Consider the following 16,929-nt stretch of genomic DNA (forward strand, 5'->3'; position numbering starts at 1 on the left):
TGAGTCTGGGGGGTGCAGGGGGCTGTGGGGCTGATCATGGAGCCTGAGGGGTGCAGAGGTCTGTGGGGCTGAGTGTGGCAAGTATAGGGGGTTGCAGGGCTGAGCATGGAACTGGGGGGTGCAGGAGACTGTGGGGCTTGACCCCAAGGGATGGGTAGCAATGCTGGGGTGTCACTGCGGTTCGGTGGGTTTGAGGACACAGAGCTGAGCAGGGAATCCTGGGAGCACATGTGGGGCTGGGGTTGTCACTGCAGGGGAACCAGGGGTTGCGGAGGGTACAGGGGCCTGCGAGGTACCAGGCTTTGGGGACGTGTGGGTCTCGGGGTTAGGGGGTGCCAGGGGACCCCGTGCTCACCCAGCAGCTCTCCCCGCAGAAGAAGAGCCGTGAGGAGTCGAGCGGCGAGGGCAGCGGGGTGGAGATCCTGGCCAACCGGCCCTACAGTGACGGCCCCGGCGGCAGCGGCCAGTACACCCACAAGATCTACCATGTGGGCTCCCACATCCCCAGCTGGTTCCGAGCGCTGCTCCCCAAGGCTGCCCTGCAGGTGGAGGAGGAATCCTGGAACGCCTACCCCTACACCCGCACCAGGTGGGGGAGTCGGTGGGGATGTGGGGTGGGCTGTGGGGCCGGCCGTGCCGCCGGGCTCATCCCACGCGTCCCCCAGGTACACCTGCCCCTTCGTGGAGAAGTTCTCCATCGAGATCGAGACGTACTACCGGCCGGACGGGGGGCAGCAGACCAACATCTTCAACCTGAGCGCAGCTGAGAAGAGGCAGAGGATTTTGGGTGCGTGCAGCCGCCGCGGGGTTGGCTGGGGGTTACGAGCAGGACCCGATACCTGCCGGGGTTCCCATGCTGGGTGTGTGGGTGTGCTGTGGTGCCTGAGGGGCTCAGCGTCTGCAACGCGCTCAGCTTTGCTCTCTTTGCTGTTTTGGGGACAGCTAAGGGGTGGAAACTTGGCAGGGGAAGGTGCCTGTACCCCGAGGTGCCTGCCCTGAGCTCCCTGCCCGCTCCCTTGGCAGCGCTGCTAAATTAGAGTCTGTATCAAAGATGTTTTGGGGGACAATTTCATCCTTCACCTTCTTCCCTTGCCTGTATATTTGTCTGCAGCCCTCTCCTTCCTGGTGCCAGTCTCCTCCCCTGTCCGTGTCCCTGTCCCGTGTCCCAGCCCCTGTCCCACACGGTCTGGCATGACTTTGTCTTCCCGGCCCCTCTCTGGGCTGTACATGGGAACCCGTGCTGGGTGTTTTGGATCAGCGTGTCCCCATTTTTATCCCTCTCTGTCCTGCTTCCCCTTCTCCCTGGGGCTTTGCTCCAATTTGCTCTCCGGATCCAGGCGGGAGAGCTCTGTGGGGGGATCGTTGGGCAGAGCCAGGAGCCCGGGGTGGGATTCCCCCCTCGCCGGCGGGTTTGTCCCCGGCCGCCGTGGCCTCCCTTTCCCGACGATGTTGATCCGGTCGTTTTAGGCACCGGAGTGCAGAGCGTGACGCGCTGCCTCTTAAAATGGAGGCCTAAAATAGGCACTCGGAGGAAATGATTCATCTGACCTATTTCTCTCATTGGTTCTTGCGGCACCGGGGATGTCCGGCCGGGATGCCGGTGCCTTGGGCCCGGGGGGACAAATTTTGGCCCTGCCACCACCGGGCAGTGACCGGGGCCGAGCGGACAGCAGGGAGGGCATGGCCCTGTGCCTGCTGCTTGCTGCCCTGCCCGATTTCCACCCCTCGGTGCCCGTCCCATGGGCTTTCCACAGGACACGCTGCATCTCGGGTGGCTGCTGCCTCCCACGGGGAGCGGGGCTGGGTTGGGACTGGCCCCCATGTGGATTCCCATCCCGATGCTGGGATTTTCTTTGCCAGCTCTCACTCTCACCCCGGTGTCCTGTGTCACCCACAAGATTTAAACCCAATCTCACGTTTCAAAGGGCAGGGGAGTAATGTGGCCTGTCGGCCGGGGTGACCCGCGGGGATAACAATCTCTTGGCCAATTTTCTCCCGGTTATAAAAGCAAAGAGAGCTGTCAGTCCTCGTGCGAGTCACGCTGCCGGGAGCTGCTCGGGGCTCCTCGCTGCCGCCTGCGGTGCGTTGCCATCCGAGCTGCTCAGCCAGCCCCTCGGTTCCTCATTTCAGGGCTCGTGTTCCCCACACGGTTTGGACACCCCCTGGTGTGTTTTGCAGGCGGGGGAGGCTTGGAGGGGTTGTGGCACTTAAAGTTTGAGCTCCCCACCACGGGCAAAGCCCCACTTCAGAGCACCTGCCCTGCAATTGTCTCTTGTTTTCTGGGTCTTAAAAGTCTTTTTTTTTTTTTTTTTTTTTTTCTCCCTTTTTTTTTGGCCCAAGCTGGAGGAAGAGGCCAGTGGGCACCTTGGGCACATCAATGGGGGCAAATGAGCATGAGGTGTGGCACAGCCTGGGGACAGGCTGGGGGGGATTGAGTGGGGACAGCTCTGTAGGAAGGTCCTGGGAGCCAGTGGGGTGCCCTGGGACCCCCCAAAGACCCCCCACCACCCAAGACCGGGCTGGAGGGAGCTGGCCTGGAGCAGCCAAACTGCAGGAGACTTTGTGTAGGGTTGGATCGTGTTTTTCCTGGGCGCCATCCATACGCCCCCCTCCACTTTTGGGGTGGCCACCCCCGTTTGGGGAGAGGGGGACATTGCCATCGTACCCCCCAGCTTGATGGGGGCTCCTCCTGGGTCGTGTGGTGGTTTTGCTGCGCTCCCTGCCCCGTTATCGGGGTCCCCTGGGGTCTGGGAGGGGGGGCAGGTGGTGAGGCTCACCGTTGCTCCGAGCTGCTCCATCCGGCTGTCCTCGGCACCAGCCCCCACGGCCCCCGGGGTCGCCGGGGCCACTCTCCCAGCTGCCAAATCTCCTGGCTAATGCGCCTATGTGTGTCAGCCCCGGCTCTTCGCACGCCTCGCTGCCTCCGCGTGTCCCCCCCCTTACCCTGGCCATCCCCCCCACCCCCAGTGCCTCTTTCAGCCACGCTGCGCCACTCCGTGGGGCACAGGATCCGTCCCCCGTGCAGGGATCACAGAATCACAGAATCTTCTAGGTTGGAAGGGACCTTAAAGATCATCTTGTCCAACCGTCAACCTGACTGACAAAAATAGACACCCACACAACAAACAAGGAGCATCATCACTAAACCAGACCTCCCAGCACTACATCAACCCGTCTTTTGAACACCTCCAGGGATGGGGCCTCAACCCCCTCCCTGGGCAGCCCATTCCAATGCCTGATAACTCTTTTAGTGAAAAAATTTTTCCTAATATCCAGCCTGAACCTCCCCTGGCGCAACTTGAGGCCATTTCCTCTCGTCCTGTCGCCTGTGACTTGAGAAAAGAGACCGACCCCCACCTCTCTACACCCTCCTTTCAGGGAGTTGGAGAGAGCAATAAGGTCTCCCCTCAGCCTCCTCTTCTCCAGGCTGAACACCCCCAGTTCCCTCGGCCTCTCCTCATAAGACTTATTCTCCAGACCCCTCACCATCTTTGTCGCCCTTCTCTGGGGTGCACCCATGGGTGCCTTTGATGTTACAAACACAGGATGGAAAGGGTTTGATACCAGCTGTTGGGTGGGTGCGTGGCTCGTGGAAATAATTTGCCCCTCTGATTTTTGGGTGTTTTTTTTCCCCGTTTTCCTCCTCAAGGGGTCTCCCGCGTCCCCTTGCTGAGCACCACGGGGTGACGCGCACTCTTCTCCCCACAGACACCATCGACATTGTGCGTGACCCCATCTCCCCCAGCGAATACAAGCCCGAGGAGGACCCCAAGCTCTACCACTCAGCCAAGACAGGACGGGGACCACTGGGGGACGACTGGCTGGAGACGGCTGCCAGCGGGCCCCTGATGTGTGCCTACAAGCTCTGCAAGGTGGAGTTCCGCTACTGGGGGATGCAATCCAAAATTGAGCAGTTTATCCACGACGTGGGTGAGTGCTGGGGCAGCAGTGGGCAGCCCTCGACCGTCGGCACTGCTGGAGGTGGGGGGAGCAGGTTTGGGGACCCCCAGGTCCCCCCATGCCGGGCGATGTCCCCTGTCACAGGTTTGCGGAAGGTGATGCTGCGCGCCCACCGCCAGGCTTGGTGCTGGCAGGACGAGTGGACGGACCTGACGATGGAGGACATCCGGCAGCTGGAGGAGGAGACGGCGAGGATGCTGGCGCAGAAGATGGCCAAGTGCGGTGAGGCCGAAGAACCCCCTGCCACTGGGCCCAGCCCCGAGGGGCGGCCGGAGCCAGGGGGTGCCAGCAGGCAGGAGGGGGCTGAGGTGCAGGAAGCATCTGATGCCTCTCCTGACGATACCTTTGCCAAGCAGTGGTCCACCTCTTCCCGGTCTTCCTACTCTTCTCAGCATGGAGGTGAGTGACCAGGTCCTGTGTGGGTGGGATGGGGACCCCCGACCCCCAACCCCCTGGCAACCTCCTCTTATCCATAGGAGATGCATCAGGGGATCCTCTTTTCCCTGGCCTGGGTGCCCCAGGGGTCTCCTAGGGGTGGTCTCTGGGTGCCCCAAAGGTGGTCCTGGGTCTCCCAGGGGAGCTCTGGATGCAGGAGCAGGGGGCAGCTGTGGGACAGGAGTTGGAGTCTCACTGCAGGGGGGCTCTGGGCACTGACCCTGTGCCCGTGGCAGGGGGGGTGTCTCCTCAGAGCCTGTCCGAGTGGCGGATGCAGAACATCGCCCGCGACTCCGAGAACAGCTCCGAAGAGGAATTTTTTGATGCCCACGGTATGACGGGGGGCAGCACCCGTGGCTCAGTGTTTCGGTGGCAGGGGCCAGTCACTGGCTCGGGGTGGGCTTGGATGTGCCTCGTGGTGGGGGGGTCCTCGTGGGCTCCTCACCCACAGCCCCCTCCCTGCTGCCGCAGAGGACCTGTCTGACAGCGACGAGGTCTTTGCGAAGGAGATGACAAAGTGGAGCTCCAATGACTTCTTGGACACGCTGGAGCGGCCCGCGGAGCTGGATGAGGCACTGGGTGAGTGTAGGGGGGGTCCCTGGCCCCTAACCCCGGCGTGGACGTCTTGGGAGGGGGCTGACCCCCATCTGGATGCCCCGTCCGAACCGGGGCCGTGTGCTTGCAGGGGAGGAACCCAGCACCTCCAAGGTGGATTGTGAAGCACTGGGGGCAACCGGCTGCTCCGAGGTGGGTGCCCTGCTTGTCCCTTCCCTCCGGCCATGCCCCCCGGGCTGTTGTCCCTAGCGTGGGTGCCGATGGCAGCTCTCTCCTTCCTGCAGAGTGTCTCGTCGGAGAGCACGGCGCAGGCGTGCCGGATCCACGCCCTCTTCCTCATCCTCCACAGTGGCAACATCCTGGACCAGGGAGCGGGCGAGCCGGGCTCCAAGCAGGCAGATGTGCAGACGCTGGCAGCCACCTTCGACGCCGTCACCCGTGTCCACTTCCCCGAGGCGCTGGGACACGTGGCGCTGCGCCTGGTGCCCTGCCCGCCCATCTGCGCCGCTGCCTACGCCCTCGTCTCCAAGTATGATGGCGTGTACTTGTTCTGGGGCTGTTCCGGGGCTCTCCATGGGGCAAGGAGGGGGCTGTCCTCCTGGAAAACCACCCCAGGGCTGCGGGAGGGGACTGTGGAGGTGGTGGCCTCAGAGAGGGCTTTGCTTCTCCTGGTGTAGCATCTAGGGGATGGGATGGGATGGAAAGGGGATAACTCCTGGTGCAGCGTTGCAGGGTAAGCAAGTGTCACGCGGTGGGATGGGGACACCAGGGCAGCCCCCTTCACCCTTCTCACTGTGTTCTTCTCAGGCTCAGTCCCTACAGCCACGACAGGGACAGCCTGTCCAGCAGCCAGGACCACATCCCGCTGGCGGCCCTCCCGCTGCTGGCCACCTCCTCGGGGAGCTACCAGCACGCCGTGGGCGCCGTCATCGCTCGTGCCAACCAGGCCTACAACGCCTTCCTGCACTCTGGGGAGGGGGCAGGCTTCTGCGGCCAGGTGAGAGAGGGGATCTGGGGAAAGATCTGCTCTGCCTGGGGCTTGGATCCGCCAGGAAAAACGTTCCCCCTGTGCGGAGGGTTTGGGGGCTCTGTCTGGAGTCTGGAGCACAAGTCTTACGCGGAGAGGCTGAGGGAACTGGGGGTGTTCAGTCTGGGGAAGAGGAGACTGAGGGGAGACCTTATCGCTCTGTACAAGTACCTGAAAGGAGGCTGTAGAGAGACGGGGGTCGGTCTCTTCTTCCAAGTTACAGATGATAGGACAAGGGGTAATGGCTTCAAGTTGCGCCAGGGGAAGTTCAGGTTGGATATTAGGAAACATTTCTTTACTGAAAGGGTTATCCAGCACTGGAACAGCCTGCCCAGGGAGGTGGTGGAGTCCCCATCCCTGGAGGTATTTAAGAAACGTGTAGACATGGTTCTTCAGGGCATGCTCTAGTGCCCAAGATTACTGGTTTGTGGTGGGGTGCTGTGTGGGGCGGTGATGGTTTTTTGGTTTGGTGGTTGTTGGTGTGTGTTTAGGTGGTGGGTGGTGGTTTGTGTTTTTTGTGTGTGTTTTTTTTTTGTTTTTTTTTTTTGTGTTGGTTGGACTCGATGATCTCTGAGGTCCCTTCCAACCACTACGATTCTGTGATTCTGTCCTTCCTCGCCCTCACCACGGGTGCGTGCTCTCTGCAGGTGGTGCTGCTGGGGGACTGCGTGGGTGGCATCCTGGGCTTCGACGCGCTGTGCCAAAGCCGGGGGGGCTCGGGGGGCAGCCGCAGCAGTAGCCGCCGGGGCAGCCTGGTGAGTAGTACTGGTTGGAGAGGGTGGAAAAGGGGTACAGGAGGGGTGGGGGTGCCAGTGGTGGCTAAAGAGGGGCTGGGCACTCGCTGCCTTTCCCCCCGCAGAGCACGGAGCCCATCTCCCCCGAGCTGTGCGGCGGCAGGGACCCGTTGGCCGATGGCACGGACGGAGCAACGGCGTCTGGCCAGGCCAGCCCCGAGCCGGGGACACAGCCACCCTGCCGGGAGCAGGAGGACAGCCACCACCACAGCTCCTCGTGCAGGTGAGAACAAGGCGGAGGGTCGGCAGTGCCGTGATGATCTCGATAAGGACATAGGGTGTATCATCAGCAAGTTTGCAGATGATACCAAGCTAAGCAGGAGTGTTGACTCCCAGGAGGATAGGGAAGCCCTACAGAGGGACCTAGATAGATTGGATCACTGGGCCAAGATCAACGGCATGAGTTTCAACAAGGGCAAGTGCCAGGTCCTGCACTTGGGCCACAACAACCCCCTGCAGCGCTACAGGCTGGGGGAAGTGTGGCTGGAGCTGCCTGGAGGAAAGAGACCTGGGGGTTCGAGTTCCCAAAGGGCTGAATATGAGCCGGCCGTGTGCCCAGGGGGGCAAGAAAGCCAATGGCATCCTGGCTTGTATCAAAAATAGTGTGAGCAGCAGAAGTAGGGAGGTGATTGTGCCCCTGTACTCAGCACTGGGGAGGCCACACCTCGAGTGTTGTGTCCAGTTTTGGGCACCTCAATCCAAGAGAGATCTCGAGGTGCTGGAGCGAGTGCAGAGGAGGGCAACGAAACTGGTGAGGGGGCTGGAAAACAAATCGTATGAAGAGCGGCTGAAGGAGCTGGGGCTGTTTAGTGTGAGGAAGAGGAGGCTGAGGGGAGACCTCATCACTCTCTACAACTTCGTGAAAGGACACTGTAGAGAGGTTGGTGCTGGTCTCTTCTCACAGGGAATTAGTGACAGAACGAGAGGGAACGGCTTCAAGCTCCAACAGGGGAGGTTTAGACTGAACATTAGGAAGGAATTTTTCACCGAGAGAGTGGTCGGGCATTGGAACAGGCTGCCCAGGGAGGGGGGGGAGTCCCCATCCCTGGCTGTGTTTAAGGGCCGTTTAGATGCAGTGCTGAGGGACATGGTGTAGGGGAGGACTTTGTAGAGTAGGGGAGATGGTTGGACTCGATGATCCCAAGGGTCTCTTCCAACCTCAATGATTCTATGATTCTATGACCCGTTCCTGCTGATCTCCCCACTAATTTTGTTGCTTTACGGAAAAGGCGAATTTCCCATCTGCACCAGCCTGGGAAGGAGCATTGCATGGGGGCCGCCCGCCTCAGGGGTGTCTTGCTGGAGCTCCCCAGCTTTCCAGCAGCTCCCCCGGGTTAACGGGGCCGTGCTGGGCACAGCTTTGCCCTTGGGCTGGTGGGAGCGGGGCGATACTGTCCCTCCCTGAGCCCACCGGCCCCGCTGTCCCAGCCTGCAGGCCAGCGAGGCCCCGCTGGAGGCAGAGGCAGCGCGGAGCGGCACGGCGGCGCTGGACGGGGCGGAGGGCACCGGTACCCGCCTCGAATTTAAGGTATCCGGCTTCTTCCTCTTTGGCTCCCCGCTGGGGCTGGTGCTCGCGCTGCGCAAGACCGTCATGCCCGCTCTGGATGGTGAGGACCCCCAACCCTCTCCCCAAAGAGCCCTGCTTGGGTTTGAGCCCCTTGCATGCCTTCCCCGGGTGTTGGTCTGTCCCCGAGTGTCCCCTTCCCCGCTCTGTGCCAGCCCCAGCTTGTCCCCCGGCCGTCTCCGGTGTCCTGGGTTTGCCTCCCCAGCCTTTCCTCTCACTGGGTTCTGCTTTCTCCCTGCTGGGTGCCAAGCTCCCGGCTTGTCCCCTGTCCCTGTCCCCACCGGGCTCCTTGCCACTCAGCCTGGGCAGCCCTGACCCCCTCTTTCTCTGCCCCAGTGGCCCAGCTGCGTCCTGCCTGTGAGCAGATCTACAACCTCTTCCACGCCGCCGACCCCTGTGCCTCTCGCCTGGAGCCCCTCTTAGCCAAGGCCTTCCACGCTGTCCCACCGCTCAGCGTGCCCCGCTACCAGAAGTACCCCCTGGGTGATGGCACCTCCTCCCTGCTGTGTGAGTGGCCCCCCACCCAACTGCTCCTGGGCACCCTGGGGTGCGCTGGGGGCTCCGGCATCATGTCGGGGTACCCAGAGCACCCAGAGCACTGCTGGGGTGTGGGGAAAGTGATGTGGGAGCCCTGCCCACCCCTTTGGGGCTGTGCTGGAGGGGGGGTCCCAGGGTGGTTGGTGTCCCCAGGGGGGTCTGGGTGGCCTCACTTGTCCCTCTCCGCAGCGGAGGCCCTGCAGACGCACTCTGCCTTGTTCCTGCCCGAGGTGGACATGGCTGCCCCCCCTACCCCCACTGGCAGCTTCGGGGGCTTCTGGAGGGGCAACGAGCCAGCGGAAGCCCCCACTCCTGCCAGCACCAGTGAAGTCGTCAAGAGTAAGTGCCATCCCATCCCATTCCATCCCATCCCATGCTGGTACCTTGGGATGAGGCCCCAGGACGGATTCATTCCTGCTCTCCCCACAGTCCTGGAGCGCTGGTGGGGCCCCAAACGCATCGACTACTCACTCTACTGCCCCGACGCCCTGACCGCCTTCCCCACCATCACCCTGCCCCACCTCTTCCACGCCAGCTACTGGGAGTCCTCCGACGTGGTGGCCTTCATCCTGCGCCAGGTAGGGCGGGCATGGCGGGGAGGGTGGCACAGCTCGCCGTGGGCTGGCGGAGGCTGAGCCGGGGCCGTGCTGCTCTTTAGGTGATGGAGAAAGAGGGGCCGCAGCCAGCGGAGAGCGAGGAGAGCTCTATCTACAGCCCTGCTATCCCCCGGGAGAAGTGGCAGCGCAAGCGCACCCAAGTGAAGATCCGGGTAGGTGCCCAGTGGCCATCGGGACCCCAACCCTTTGCCAGGGCTGCACCGGTCTCCCGCTGTCCCCGGGTGCCTGGGCAGACCCCCAGCTGTGGGGTGATCACAGAATCACAGAATCTTAGTGGTTGGAAGGGACCTCTGAGATCATCGAGTCCAACCACAAAAAACAAAACAAAACACCACAAAACCAAAAAAAACCCAACAACACACCACACCAAATGCCCACCAAAAACACCGCACCCACCAACTAAACCCCACACTCAACACCTCACCATAAACCAACAATCTCAGGCACTAGAGCATGCCCTGAAGAGCCATGTCTACACGTTTCTTAAATCCCTCCAGGGATGGTGACTCCACCACCTCCCTGGGCAGGCTGTTCCAGGGCCTGACCACTCTCTCAGTAAAGTAGTTCTTTCTAATATCTAATCTGAATCTCCCCTGCCCCAACTTCAGACCATTTCCTCTGGTCTTGTCGTTCGTCCTTTGGGAGAAGAGGCCAACACCTGCCTCTCTACACCCTCCTTTCAGGTAGTTGTAGAGGGCAATGAGGTCTCCCCTCAGCCTCCTCTTCTCCAAACTAAACATGCCTAGGAGGTGATGCAGCTGGGAGGGCTTGCTCCCGTCTGCCAGGAGGTTTCTGGGGTGGTCCCACAGCCCATGTGTCCCCTCGGGTGCCACCCGCTGCCCCAGCACAGGTTTCTGAGTGTCCCATGTCCCTGCAGAACGTGACAGCCAACCACCGGGCCTGCGACGTGATCGTGTGCGAGGGCAAAGCGCAGGTCCTCAGCGGGCGCTTCATGTACGGACCCCTGGACGTGGTGACACTGACCGGGGAGAAGGTACCTCTGGGCTCATGGGTACCACCAGGACCCCAGCAAACAGGGTGGGCATGTCCAGGAGGAGGCACGGGGCCAGTGTCATCCATGGCAGGGGAAGGGATGTGGTGAACGGGACCCCACAGGACCTTGTGGGATGGGAGGAGAGGATCATAAGGACTTGTAGTTTGGGGGACGTGGCAGGATCTGGAGGTTCAGTCCATGCTGAGCCCTTTTCCCTCTCCCAGGTGGACATCTACATCATGACGCAGCCGCTGTCGGGGAAGTGGCTGTACTATGGCACCGAGGTGACGAGTGGCAGCGGGCGCCTGACCTTCACCATCCCTCCGGAAAAGGCTCTGGCCATCGGCATCTACCCCGTGCGCATGGTGGTCAGGTGAGCTGTGGGTGTGAGGTGCCACCTCGGTTCCTCCTCCAGCCCTTTCGGCAGAGGGCCACCGGTCCCCTCCCTCAGAGAGCCAACACTGAGGCCTCCTTGTTCTCCCATCCCAGGGGGGACCACAGCTATGCCGAGGCGTACCTGACGGTGGTGGCCCGGGGCACCGAGTCGGTCGTGTTCAGCATCGATGGCTCCTTCACTGCCAGCGTCTCCATCATGGGCAGCGACCCCAAAGTGCGGGCGGGGGCTGTCGACGTCGTACGGTGGGTGCTCTTCTCGTGGTGGGGACACCCCGACCCTCCTTTCATGGTGTGGTGACAACCAGATGGGGGTAGCGGGGGCACTGAGCAGGTTGCCCTCATGGGGAGGAGCTGGGGGATCTGCCATCGCCCAGAGGGTTTTTGCAGCATCTCTCTGCTGGTGCAGAAAGGCTGCTCCCAGTTGTGGTCCTGAAGCCTGCTGTGATACCCTGCAGCTCTGCTGTTTCACCGAATTTTTTCACTGAATTTCACTGAATTTTAGAGTTGGAAGGGCCCATAGAGATCATCTAGTCCAACTCCCCTGCTGAAGCCGGACCAGCCAGAGCTTGTAAGAGCATGTTACTCAGAAGCATCCAGGCGGGTCTTGAAAATCTCCAGAGAAGGGGACTCCCCACCCTCCCTGGGCAGCCTGTTCCAGGGCTCTGCCACCCTCACCGTGAAGAAGTTTCTCCTCATATTTGAGTGGAACCTCTTCTGTTCCAACTTGTGCCCGTTGCCCCTCGTCCTCTCACTGGGAACCCCTGAAAAGAGTCCGGCTCCCTCCTCCTTCAACCTCCCTTGAGATACTTGTCAGCATTGATAAGGTCTCCCCTCAGCCTTCTCTTCTCCAGACTAAAGAGTCCCAGCTCTCTCAGTCTCTCCTCATCAGGGAGATGCTCCAATCCTTGAATTATCTTTGTTGCCCTTCGCTGGACTCTTTCTAGTAGATCCCTGTCCCTCTTGAACTGGGGAGGGCTGAGTTCACTCAGCCTCGCTAAAATCCCTGTGGGGAGGAAGGTTTTGGAGGCAGCAGCCGTGTGTGATGTGTTGGGAGATGCTTGGAGGCAGGACTGTCCCCGCACTGGCTCCTGACACCAACTTGTGTCCCCTCCTAGGCACTGGCAGGACTCGGGCTACATGATCATCTACGTGACGGGCCGCCCTGACATGCAGAAGCACCGGGTGGTGGCCTGGCTCTCCCAGCACAACTTCCCCCACGGCGCTGTCTCCTTCTGCGACGGGCTCACCCACGACCCCCTGCGCCAAAAAGCCGCCTTCCTCCAGAGCCTGCGTACAGAGGTGAGGATGGGGACACCATCGGGGTGGGGACACGGTGCTGGTGGTGGTGGAAGGGTGTCCCTCTGTCCCAGGGGTCAGTGGAGCTGCAGGAAGAGATATTCGGAGCTGGATAACACTGCGAGGGCAGTGCTGGCACTGAGCCCCTGTCCCAGGACTCGGTGGGAGAAGGTCCAGAGGAGGCTACAAAGGCTGGAGCCCCTCTGGTGGGAGGGAGGGCTGAAAGAGTTGGGGGGGTTCAGCCTGGAGAAGAGAAGGCTCCGGGGAGACCTTCCAGCCCCTTCCAGTCCCTCAAGGGGCTCCAGGAGAGATGGGGAGGGACTCTGGATGAGGGAGGGGAGCCCTAGGAGGAGGGGGAAGGGTTTGACACTGAAAGAGGGGAGATGGAGCTGAGCTGTGGGGAAGAACTTGTTTGGGGTGAGGGTGGTGAGAGCCTGGCCCAGGTTGCCCAGAGAAGCTGTGGCTGCCCCATCCCTGGAAGGGTTCAAGGGCAGGTTGGAGGGGGCTTGGAGCAACCTGGTCTGGTGGGAGGTGTCCCTGCCCAGGGCAGGGGTTTGGAATGGGATGCTTTTTAAGGTCCCTTCCAACCTAAACCATTCTATGATTCCATGACCCTGCTCAGGGCTCAGAGGGGCAGTTCCCAGCCCATGGATGTTGCAACCATCCCTCATTAAACCGAGGCTGTCCCAGTCCCCTGGGGGTGGCTGTCCCTGTGGGAAGGGCCGTTCCCTGCCCTAATGCTCCTCTCCGTGGACAGGCGGAGATCACCATCGTCGCTGGCTACGGCTCCACCAAGGATGTCTCTGTCTACAGCTCGCTGGGGCTCGCACCAGCGCACATCTACATCGTGGGCCGGGCCGTCAAGAAGTTCTACAACCAGTGCCAGGTACGGTGGTGGGGCTGGGATCGGGCTACAGGGGACAACTGCTGACCCCACCAGGGTGGCAGGAGCACGCTGTGGCTGGGATTGCCCCCTCACTTTGTCCGTGTGTCCCACAGTTCCTCTCTGAGGGCTACGTAGCCCACTTGGCTCAGCTGGAGGCAGCAGCCCTGGCCCACTCCCCCAAGGGACCCCCGCGACCCGTGCTGGGCAAAGGCACCTACGGCTGCCCGGCGCCCGTCGACTTCCTCCGCAAACAGAGCCAGCTCCTGCGGTCGCGGGGCTCCAGCCAGGCAGAGCGGGAGGGGGGGTCCTCATCAGCACCCCCAGGGCTGTCCCGGGCCAAGCCCCGCAGCGTCAGCCTCAAGCTGGAGGGTGAGGAGTGAGGGTGGCACGGCCACCGTCCCCCCTTTCCACTGCAGCCTCCCATTTCCCAGCCGGGAGCACCTGGGGCCGGAGCCTGCGATGGGCCCCGAGCTGATAGGAAGGAGACGAGGGTGTTGGGTCCCCCCTGTGACTGTGGGGACCCCCGGAGTCAGCGCTTCAAGCCACCCTGGGGTGCTGGAGCCATCCCCTCGGGACTGAGCCACCCCATGTCCCCCCTCCTGCCCCCTAGCTCTGCCTCCACCCTCTGCCCCATCCCCTCTGGTCCTTTGGGGCTGCAGAGCTGCTGTTGGGCAGTGCCCGAGGTGGGATTTTCCCCCCGGGGATCCAGTGTGCTACCCCCTGGGGTCATCTCGGGGGGCCGTGGCCATGCCCTAGGGCAAGTGCCACCTCCCTGCTCCCCACCTATTTATTTCCGTGCGGTGTTGCCAGCTGTGGGGCAGGGGAAGGGCCAGGATTCACAACCGGTTCCGTTGTTCTCTTCGTTTCGTTGTGAAATAAAGCGATGTAAAGATGAGGCGCTGGGGCCCCCGTGTCTTCTCTGTACCCACCAGCTGAACCCCGGGCCTGGGGACGTGGTGTCACACAGGGAGGTGGCTTTGGGGTGTCTCTGTGTGTGTGTGTTAGAGCTGCTTCTCCACTGTCAGGCCAGGACGCAGCCTGCGGGAGAGTCTCTACCCCTTAGAATCACAGAATGGTTTGGGTTGGAAGGGACCTCAAAGATCATCGAGTTCCAACCCCCCTGCCATGGGCAGGGACACCTCCCACTAGAGCAGGTTGCTCAAGGCCACAAGCAGGTTGTGTGTGTTAGAGCTGCTTCTCCACCATCAGGCCAGGACGCAGCCTGTGAGAGAGTCTCTACCCCTTAGAATCATGGAATGGTTTGGGTTGGAAGGGACCTCAAAGATCATCGAGTTCCAACCCCCCTGCCATGGGCAGGGACACCTCCCACTAGAGCAGGTTGCTCAAGGCCACAAGCAGGTTGCTCAAGGCCACAAACAGTCATTTAGCAGCTGTAAAACTAATAGGGCTTGGTTTTGCAGTGAGTTTGCAAGGCCTCAGGGCCAGGGCTTGCCAAGCTCCCTGTTTGTTTTGTTTTTTTTAATAAAAACCCAACTTTGTTTTACCTCCTTTACCACTAACAGCCATTTTTCTAAGTGACCAGGTGCCCGTGGCTGGTTTTACTTTTCTTTATCTTGGCATAACACGACCAGAGTTTTATATAGATAGCAATAACGAGCAAGTTAGTCTCTAGAAAATATTTACGGCGCTGACATGGTGACGCAGTCAGAGAGGAAACACCGGCTGGGGACGATAGCAGCAGCTTTGGGAAGCGATGAGGCGGGACGTGGCGCGGAGAACAGGCATGAAGGGCTAGGATATGGGGGCCGTGGCCACAAACAGCTCGGCCAGCCCCAGGGGGGGTGGCTCAGCCCAAGGTGAAGTATTAAAAACATCAAAGAAAAGAAAAGAACTTGGCAGAAAGCAGCGGGCTTGAGCTCAGCGTCACCCCACGTGTCCCTTCCCGGCGTGACAATGAGCGTAGCCTGAGCCCAGCGAGGAGCTTCACCTTTTTTTTTTGGCTGCCATGGCTCTACCCTACTTAATACTGAGACTTAAGTGCACTGCCGTGTCACCGGGCCGTGGTGAGCTCCCGGGGCCACCTCAAATGACTTCAAATAAGTAAAATTTGTATTAAACATTAATAAACATCCATGAACATTCCACATGTGGAATATCTAAAAGAACCTGTCCTCCAGAGAGCGTGGGGGCTCTCCGCTGCGGCCGCCGCGGGCTCTACTGGGAGAAGATGCCCTTGAAGCGGATCTTGTCCTCGGCGTCCTTCTCCCGCAGGCGGGTTTCCAGGCTCCGCAGCTCCCTGGAGACGACGGGACGCAGCGAGGGGTCGAGGGCCAACACTTTGGCGAAGTCAGCCTGCGCCTCCGCCACGTTCCACACCGCCGCGTGGGCCTTCCCCCGCTTGAAATAAGCCTTGACGTTGTCTGCAGGGAGAGAGAACTCCTGGGGTTGGTGGAATGAGGCTGGGGACACACACACACACCCTCCCTGGTACCCCTCCGGCCGGGCTCCCTGCGTGGCTCCTTACCCTCGTACTTGTTGAGGATGGAGGAGCAGTGATCCAGCACCTCGTAGTACTCCTCGCACTGCAGCTTGCACTGGCAGTAATTCAGCAGCAGGGGTGTGATCTTCTGGTCCAGCTCGATCCAGTCTGGAGAGCCCGGCTGCTCCTGCAGAGGACAATGAAGGGAAGCTCCCAAGCCCTGCAGACTGACAGGGATGTGGGGAGACCCCTGTGCGCCCCAGAGAGAGCCCCACCTTCATCTGCAGGTTCTTGAGACAGGCGATGGCGTCGTAGTACTTGGCAGCTGCCTCCTGCACCTTGCCCTGCCGGTACAGCTCGTTGCCTTCCTTGTGGATCAGTGGGACAGCCTGCAGCTTCTCCTCATCCGTCATGGCCCACGGGTCCTGCTGGTAGGAGCCGGGTGCCTCCACCTGCCCGGCATCCCCAGTCATGAGAGCAGAGCCCCAGCCCCACGCCAGGGTGGGTGCTGGTGGCCCTCCCTGAGCTCCTCCTGCCCTATGGCTAGGAGGGGGAGAGGCCCAGCTGCCTCTCCCCGGGCCGGAGCCTCACCTTGAGCACTTCGATGTCGAAGATGAGGGGCTGGGGGTTCTTCTGGAGCTCGTCGAGGTCGGGGTAGCCCAGGGAGTAGTGGTCGTGCAGCTGGGCGATGCTGCAGCAGTGCCGCTGCCCCTCCAGCGGGTCCTTCCCTGCCGCGATGTTCCGCAGGCTCTTGGACACCAGCGGGTAGAGCACCACGTGCTGCGGGGCGGGAGGAGGCGGCACGGGGTTGGGGACAAACCAGACTGGGAGGGGGACAGGGACTGGGACCTCCGCCCCCCTCCATTTATTGTCCCCTCCCGGACCCGGACTCGAACCCGGGCACCCAGGTGCAACGAGGGGCCTGCACACCCAAGCCCCCTCGGGCCACGCCCCCACGCCCAAACCACGCCCCCTTACGGTAAGAACACGCCTCCCTGAGGGCACACGCCACGCCCCTGAGAGGCAAAACCACGCCCCCTTGAGCCCATACATGGTGTTTCCGAGTAGAAAACCACGCCCCTAAACCGCAAACCACGCCCTCCCCCGCGCGGCACAAGCCTCGCTGCCTCCGCACACCACGCCCCTCAAGAGCAAACCACGCCCCCAAGCAACAAACCACGCCCCCTCGAGCCCATACATGGTGCCCCCAGCGTCAAGCCACGCCCTCCAACAATAAAAACCACGCCCCCCCTCGGGTGGCTCCGGCCCTCCCCCGTCCCCGCCCCCGCCCACCTTGGTGTCGCAGCGGAAGCGGGCGCGCTCCCCGGGCCTCATGGTTCTCAGCGCCGCCTCCCACACCGGCAGCTTGAACTTCTTGCCGGCGATCAGCTCCATGGGCTTCCCCCTCTCCCGGCTGTCGTCCAGCGG

The 16,929-nt window shown here is 61.5% G+C and overlaps 2 protein-coding genes across 2 annotated transcripts; one reads left to right on the forward strand and one right to left on the reverse strand.

Moving 5' to 3' along the window:
- Positions 1-3,714: 3,714 nt before the first annotated feature.
- Positions 3,715-13,958, forward strand: PITPNM1 (phosphatidylinositol transfer protein, membrane associated 1). Its single transcript, XM_014948881.1, has 20 exons — positions 3,715-3,930; positions 4,045-4,359; positions 4,632-4,727; positions 4,867-4,974; positions 5,081-5,142; positions 5,235-5,479; positions 5,758-5,947; positions 6,625-6,732; positions 6,837-6,994; positions 8,200-8,378; positions 8,672-8,842; positions 9,062-9,211; positions 9,302-9,450; positions 9,531-9,641; positions 10,367-10,483; positions 10,708-10,856; positions 10,973-11,122; positions 11,995-12,178; positions 12,933-13,061; positions 13,175-13,958. Exons 1-20 carry the CDS (start codon positions 3,849-3,851, stop codon positions 13,439-13,441), a joined length of 3,120 nt encoding a protein of 1,039 aa, XP_014804367.1. The 5' UTR covers positions 3,715-3,848; the 3' UTR covers positions 13,442-13,958.
- Positions 13,959-14,587: 629 nt separating this feature from the next.
- AIP (aryl hydrocarbon receptor interacting protein) lies at positions 14,588-16,923 on the reverse strand. The gene is made up of 5 exons (XM_014948882.1): positions 16,795-16,923; positions 16,093-16,281; positions 15,777-15,953; positions 15,547-15,688; positions 14,588-15,442 (listed from the first exon to the last, which is right to left on the reverse strand). The coding sequence occupies exons 1-5, from the start codon at positions 16,894-16,896 to the stop codon at positions 15,237-15,239; spliced, it is 816 nt and encodes a 271-aa protein (XP_014804368.1). The 5' UTR covers positions 16,897-16,923; the 3' UTR covers positions 14,588-15,236.
- Between the last annotated feature and the right edge of the window lie 6 nt (positions 16,924-16,929).

The sequence above is a fragment of the Calidris pugnax genome, unplaced genomic scaffold (assembly GCF_001431845.1).
Source record: "Calidris pugnax isolate Ruff unplaced genomic scaffold, ASM143184v1 scaffold107, whole genome shotgun sequence".
Taxonomy (NCBI): domain Eukaryota; kingdom Metazoa; phylum Chordata; class Aves; order Charadriiformes; family Scolopacidae; genus Calidris; species Calidris pugnax.